Here is a 6314-nt window from a genome sequence, read left to right on the forward strand (position 1 = left end):
AGAACCAACTCAGGTATGCAGAAGACTTTGAAGAATACGAGTGAAAAGATTTCTTTAGATAACGGTGGCTTAGATCAGGAGAGGCAAACAGCTGAGGTTCGAGGCTCCCTGCTAGCTCAGTGGTGATGGGCTCATGCTTTGTCCCGCATTCCCCTAGCTGCCTGTCACCAGTCTTCCAGCCATTTTCTGGAAAGCAACCAACTGATTGTGTTCCCACTTTGCTCTGGCCTTAAACAATGACAAACTGGGCTCGTCTGGCACCGCTCTGCTGAGCCCTATCTGGACCCCATTGCAACCCTCAATGAAGAAAGTTCCGTCCTGCCTAATTCTTTGTATGTGGGCTGTAAATACCTGAAGATCCGTTTTGTGTGAGTGAGGTGTCATGGAGGCTGTGACTTCCCCACCAATTCTGGCAGTCTCATGCCAGTTCTCCATAACTCACTTCGGCAAGCTGGCAGCTTCCAGCAACTGAAAGCCAAAAATAGGAAAGGGCATTTGCAGGGCGGTGATATGATGTGTGCTTGGCTTTAAAAAGGATCGCAAACTTAAGGCAGTGGAGAGCAAAAAGGCATACCAGTATCACCATGGATATGTGACATTAAACAAACCACTTGTCATGATACACAGCTGACTACTTGCCAAATGGAACAAGATCTTCTTATTATTCATTGTTTTGTCCTGCAAAACCTGCACAGCCACCAGAAGGAAAAATCTCCAGAAAGGTACTGTCACTTTTCTGACCATCCCTGGCTGTACTGGAGGTCTTGGTTCAATGGCAACTCCCAAACGTCCACCTACTCACTTGCATTTGAAGACCAAAAGGTAAAATCATGGTGGGCACCCTACTTAATCGCTGCCGGAAAGGGAGCTGCAGGGTAGGTCACTTCCTCAAGGTAACTCTGACACTTGAAAAGCTTCCTGCCCTCTCAGGGCTTTGATTCTATCCCTGCTGTCCCTCACAGCTGGGATGTCAACCGGGAATTTTTCTGGCATCTTGTATGTGCCCACCCACTGCCACCCACCCACGTGGCTTTGGGCAGGGAATTGCGTTTCTCCTCTCATCCTCCATACCTTGCTGCACCCGGGAACCCAACTCTGCTTCCATCCCAGGGGGAGACGAGCTGGGGCTAACCCTCCTTTTGGTTTCACCTTCATAGTTCACTGCAGCCAGGTAAGGGCCTAGCCCACCCAAAAGGGGCTGAGCCCACCAAAAGGGCAGCCACATGGGCAGCATCTCTAAGTATCCCATTGGCCCTCACCTGCGCCTCCCCAGGGAGGACCTCCTGCAGGAGCAGAAACCCCATCTCAGCCTACACGATGGACGCTTTGACCTCAAAAGACAAGCACACAATTTCTTGTGTCCTGCCTACCACTGCCCCCTCGGCGAGCCCGTGGGCAACTGGAAGGGGGAAAGCAGAGAGGGGGAGCAGAAAGCCAGGTGAAGGCACTATTGAAAATAGGCCACCATCCCGTGCTTCCCTGCGGCAGCCTCCGCCGACCCCTTGGCACTTCCCCACAACTTGGGCACGGCCGCCCTCCGGAAAGGAGCTGGTGGATCTGGAGCAAGAGGCAGGAGCGCTGGTCTCCGGGGGGGTTGCGGGGGGCTTGCACACGCGTGGCCCTGACTGGGCGATGCTGCGAGGACACGGGGAAGTGACAGGGGACAGGAGACATGCCCAGCCAGGGCCATTGCCTTTGCAAAGCGCGTACCCACCCGCACCAGCGCGTACCCACCCGCACCAGCACAGCCTAAACCTCGACAGCATGTTCTGTTTTTCTTTGCCATTCCAAGAAAAAACAATCATAAATAACGCTAATAAACCCCACCAACACGGCCAAGGGCAAGAGTGAGTGGGCACTCGGCCCGCAGACCCCGAGCGGCTGTGGGGCAAACACGAGAGATGCAGGGGGGGGCGGTGGTGGTGCCGGCACCCCACACACACTTCCCGCATGGGGCGCCTGTGTCTCTGGAAAAAGGTGGCTCTCGGATCTCGCCGCCGGGAGAGGGGCCGGCCCCGGGGCTCCCACGCGGGTCTGGGGGGTTTCACGCCGGCGGGGCCGGCACCTGCACGGCGGCCGCGCCGGAGGGGCGGACCTCGCCCCGCCCGGGCAGCGCTGCCGGAGGGAGCGCGCAGCCCCACGCGTGTCCGCGGCCGCCGCGCTGCGGCGACACGAGCGGACAAGGCGGGATGGAGCCCGGAGATGCCCGAGCGCGGAGCCGGTCGGAGCCGTGGCCGTGGGCGGTGGCCTCCGCCGTGGCCGCCCCGTGGGCGGGTGAGCGGCCGTGGGCTCGGAGGGGGCCGCGGGGCGCTGCTCCCTGCCGCCCCGCCGCGCAGCCCCGCTTTGTTCCCGGGGGGGGCGGGGGGGAGATGTGTGTGAAACGCGGAGCGCGGCGCAAGCCACCCACAGACACGCGTGTCGCCTAGCCGGGGGGAGCGGGCTGCTCGGGCGCCTTCCAGAGCCGCCTGGCCCCTTCCCGCGTGTCTCCCTGCACGCGTGTGCCCCTCTGCGTGTGCGCGCTGGGTGTTGGGTTTTTTTTTTTCCTGTCTTTCTTTCTTTTTTTTTCCTTTTTTTTTTTTTTTTTTTTTTTTTTTTTCCCCTCGCTTGCTCCAGGTTTTACTTCTGGTTGCCTGTAAGGGTTTTGCTCCTCCCTTCTGAAATCCTATATTAGCCGTGGCCAAAGCTGGGTAAGAAACACAGCTCATTGTTGGCAAGTGCCGATGAGCCTCGCCGAGGAGTGAAAAACAGCTCCGGGGCTGCGGCAGCGATCGCAGCGCCGGGCACGTAAGCGCCGAGGAGAGGAGAGAGGAGAGAAGCCGGGGAAAGCCCTCTCTATGCTGGGTGACTTTTGCTGACTGCTTCCACCGCCACCTTTGAAGCAAAAGAAGAAAGAAGCCGGGAGGTGAGTGCGGTGGTTCTCGTAGCTGGTGCCGGGTGTCCCTTTTGTGTGCAACAGGAAAAAAAAATGTGACTGTTTAAACACGCGAGGAAAGGTATTTCTCAGCTGCCCGGCTTTACCTCCTCATCGGTGCATTGCTGCATTTTTATTTTTATTTTTTTTTCCCAAAAATAATTAGGACTTAATTCTAAAAGTTGCTGACAGCGGCTAGGTGGGACTTCCCAGTTCTTTGCTCCTTCCCCGCAAGTTCGCGAGAGCGCCGTGGAATACCCGCTGCCTTCCCGGGCGAAGCCGGGGGGCTCGGGCGCCTTTTGAAGGTGCGGGGAGGAGGCGGCTGTTGCCGTATGCAACACTTTCCGCTGATAGGTATGCACAACTTGGAGTGGGAAGGCGTGTTGCTCGCCGGATTAGCGGAGGGGACTGGGATTTTTGTACTGCAGACTCCCCTTTTATTTTTCCCTTTGTATTCCACGGTGAAGGAGCCGCGGTAGGGGATTTTTTTTTTTTTTAAATTTTTTAATTTTTTTTTCCCCGACCCCCGAGAAAAAAGAGGACGGCGGGACCGGCGAAGTCGTTTCTCCCAGGGCCAGGCAGATGCAGCCCGTCCGGGAGAGGGCGGCTGGATGTCCGAGGGTGTTATTTTTCCTAATGTATTCACACGCTAACTTTCCAGGTGGGCGATGGCGGACCACATGATGGCCATGAACCACGGGCGATTCCCCGACGGATCCGGCGGGCTTCACCACCACCCCGCGCATCGGATGGGCATGGGGCAGTTTCCCGCCCCCCATCACCACCACCAGCAGCAGCAGCCGCCGCAGCAGCACGCCTTCAGCGCCCTGATGGGCGACCATATACATTACGGAACCGGGAATATGAACGCGAGCAGCGGGGTGAGGCACGCCATGGGGCCGGGGGGCGTGAGCGGAGGGCACCCGGCCGGCAGCATGCCGCCCCCCGCCCGCTTCAGCGGCTCCCAGTTCATGGCCCCCCCCGTCGCCAGCCCAGGAGGGCAGCTGAGCGCCAGCATGCAGCTCCAGAAGCTGAACAACCAGTACTTCAGCCACCACCCCTACCCCCACAGCCACTACATGCCGGACTTGCACCCCGGTAGCCACCAGCTGAACGGCAGTAGCCAGCAGCAGCATTTCAGGGACTGCAACCCCAAGCACGGCGGCGGCGGCGGCGGCGGTGGCAGCGGCTTGCCGCCCGCCGTCCCCCACGTCCCCGCGGCAATGCTGCCGCCCAATGTCATAGACACTGACTTCATCGACGAGGAGGTCCTCATGTCCTTAGTCATCGAAATGGGGCTGGATCGCATCAAGGAGCTTCCCGAGCTGTGGTTGGGACAGAACGAGTTTGACTTCATGACAGACTTCGTTTGCAAACAGCAGCCCAGCAGGGTGAGCTGCTGATTCATTTAAAACAAACAAAGGACTTTCTATCGGTGCGAATGAAAACATTCCCCTAGACACGGTGTCTCACTTTTCAGGGCTTGAAAAGGTGAGAATCTGGAAAGCAGAGTCAACTATGCGCTTGTATAAATTCTTTTTTTTTTCTTTTTTTTTCCCCCTCCTTAAATCGCTGCCACTTTTTTGTAGCTTTGACATTCACGTCCCCTCCTGTAGTAATAATTTCTAGCAAACTCTGCCTTTTTATGTTGGCCACCCCCCTCCCCTCCTCGCTCTCTTAATTTCCTCGCAGTAACGTGCCCATAATTCCCACAGTGCTGAACTGTTAGATATTAATCTCGGCAAATTACTTAATCTAGTGGATTTTGTAAACGATGATTTCCAATGACTTGAACTGCATTCAAATTCTGAGCGAACAGGGAAAAAAATGCATTAGTTGGTTGCATGAACTTTGAAGGGCAGATACTACTGCACAAATGCTGCCATCTTGCTTAATTTTTAACTATGCATTGCAGTGCTGACTAATAATTTTTTTTTTTTTTTTAATACGCTAAACTGGAAGCTTAACAGATGTGGGCCAAACCTTTCCAGATCAGGAAAAGTAATACTGTTACTTAAAAAGTCTGCTACCCATTCCCCCTCCCCCATATGTACAGACAATAATATGGTGTGGATGGAATGTTGACTAGTGGCAAACATTTCACAGATTATTTTTTTTTATTTTGTTTCTGTCTTCAGCATTTTGACACTGTGCTAATATAGTTTATTCCGTACATTAAAAGATACTACTGTGTTGAAAGCTTTTCAGGAAATTTTGACAGTATTTTTGTACAAAACATTTTTTTGAGAAAATATTGTTAATTTATTATATTTTAATTTGCCAATGTCAATAAAAAGTTAAGAAATGCTTTAGTTTTTCTAGAAGTCATTTACCAGTATTTTTTTCTTCAAAACTCTTCCCCACTGTCCCTGGTAAGTGGAACATCTATCTGTACAACCGTGTTGGTGTGCAAAAAGACATTCCAAAATAGAAAGTACACTACACCCATATATATGTCATGGTGAACTCGGTAGGTGAGCGGGATTTGAACATACTTACAGCATAAAGCCTCATACGTAACATTGTAATATGCCTGTCAGTGTGGTTTTATGAAAAATGAAGTTGCCGAGGCGCAACTTTTTTGTGACTTGCCAACATACTTGCTTTAAATGTAGTTGTCCAGAGTTATGATGCATAAAGTATTTATTATATTTATCTATTAAACTTGTAATTTTATAAATCTGCTTTCATTTATATAGTAGACTTTGTTCTTTTGTATATTTGTTATCTCACCTGGAAGAGCTATGTAAAAAGACCAAGCGCGTAAAATGCAAGTATTTGTAACTTGGGAAGGGAGGGTGGTGGGTGTCGTCCCGCCCCTCGCACCTCACAGGGTTAACACGGGAGGTTGCTGCATCGATCCAGATCTGATTGTGCTTCATTTCCAGTGACTTAGGAGAACGGGCATATATCCTTAAAATATTCCACCGTGGGACATCTCCAACCCTTCTGTCCCAGAAATTGCTACCAACTAAAGCCACGGGCAAATCCATAGAGGTCTACTTTAAACATTTGGGAGGAAAACGCCCATTATTATAAGGTAATTGACACCTTGCTCCTTTAGTGCCAACTGTTGCAGCCCTCTGCCCCCACTCAGCCTTTGGCAAAGCTCCCGCACAAGTTATTACTTCAGCGAGGACTCTGGGATCAGGACCCTAATAATACATGTAATCCCCTTTAGCCACGCTTCCCAGGTTCGACACAGGAGCGATACCACTGTGCTTACTTTTTGCTTATTTTTTCAGCCATGTCTTCTGAATTTAATAGGAAGAAAAAACAGCATAGTAGATGTTAAATTTTAAACATGGGCACGTAAACAGGGGAGGATATCGCCACACAGTGGGAGTGTAAATAGGAGTGCTTTGGATCAAGCTGGGAAATTAAACTGATTACTATTGCTAAA

The 6314-nt window shown here is 52.2% G+C and overlaps 1 protein-coding gene across 1 annotated transcript; it reads left to right on the forward strand.

Moving 5' to 3' along the window:
- Positions 1-2596: 2596 nt before the first annotated feature.
- On the forward strand, positions 2597-5595 carry CITED2 (Cbp/p300 interacting transactivator with Glu/Asp rich carboxy-terminal domain 2). Its single transcript, XM_074580564.1, has 2 exons — positions 2597-2902; positions 3573-5595. Exon 2 carries the CDS (start codon positions 3580-3582, stop codon positions 4312-4314), a length of 735 nt encoding a protein of 244 aa, XP_074436665.1. The 5' UTR covers positions 2597-2902; positions 3573-3579; the 3' UTR covers positions 4315-5595.
- The last annotated feature ends 719 nt before the right edge of the window (positions 5596-6314 follow it).

Source organism: Larus michahellis, chromosome 3 (genome assembly GCF_964199755.1).
Source record: "Larus michahellis chromosome 3, bLarMic1.1, whole genome shotgun sequence".
In the NCBI taxonomy this organism is placed as follows: Eukaryota; Metazoa; Chordata; class Aves; order Charadriiformes; family Laridae; genus Larus; species Larus michahellis.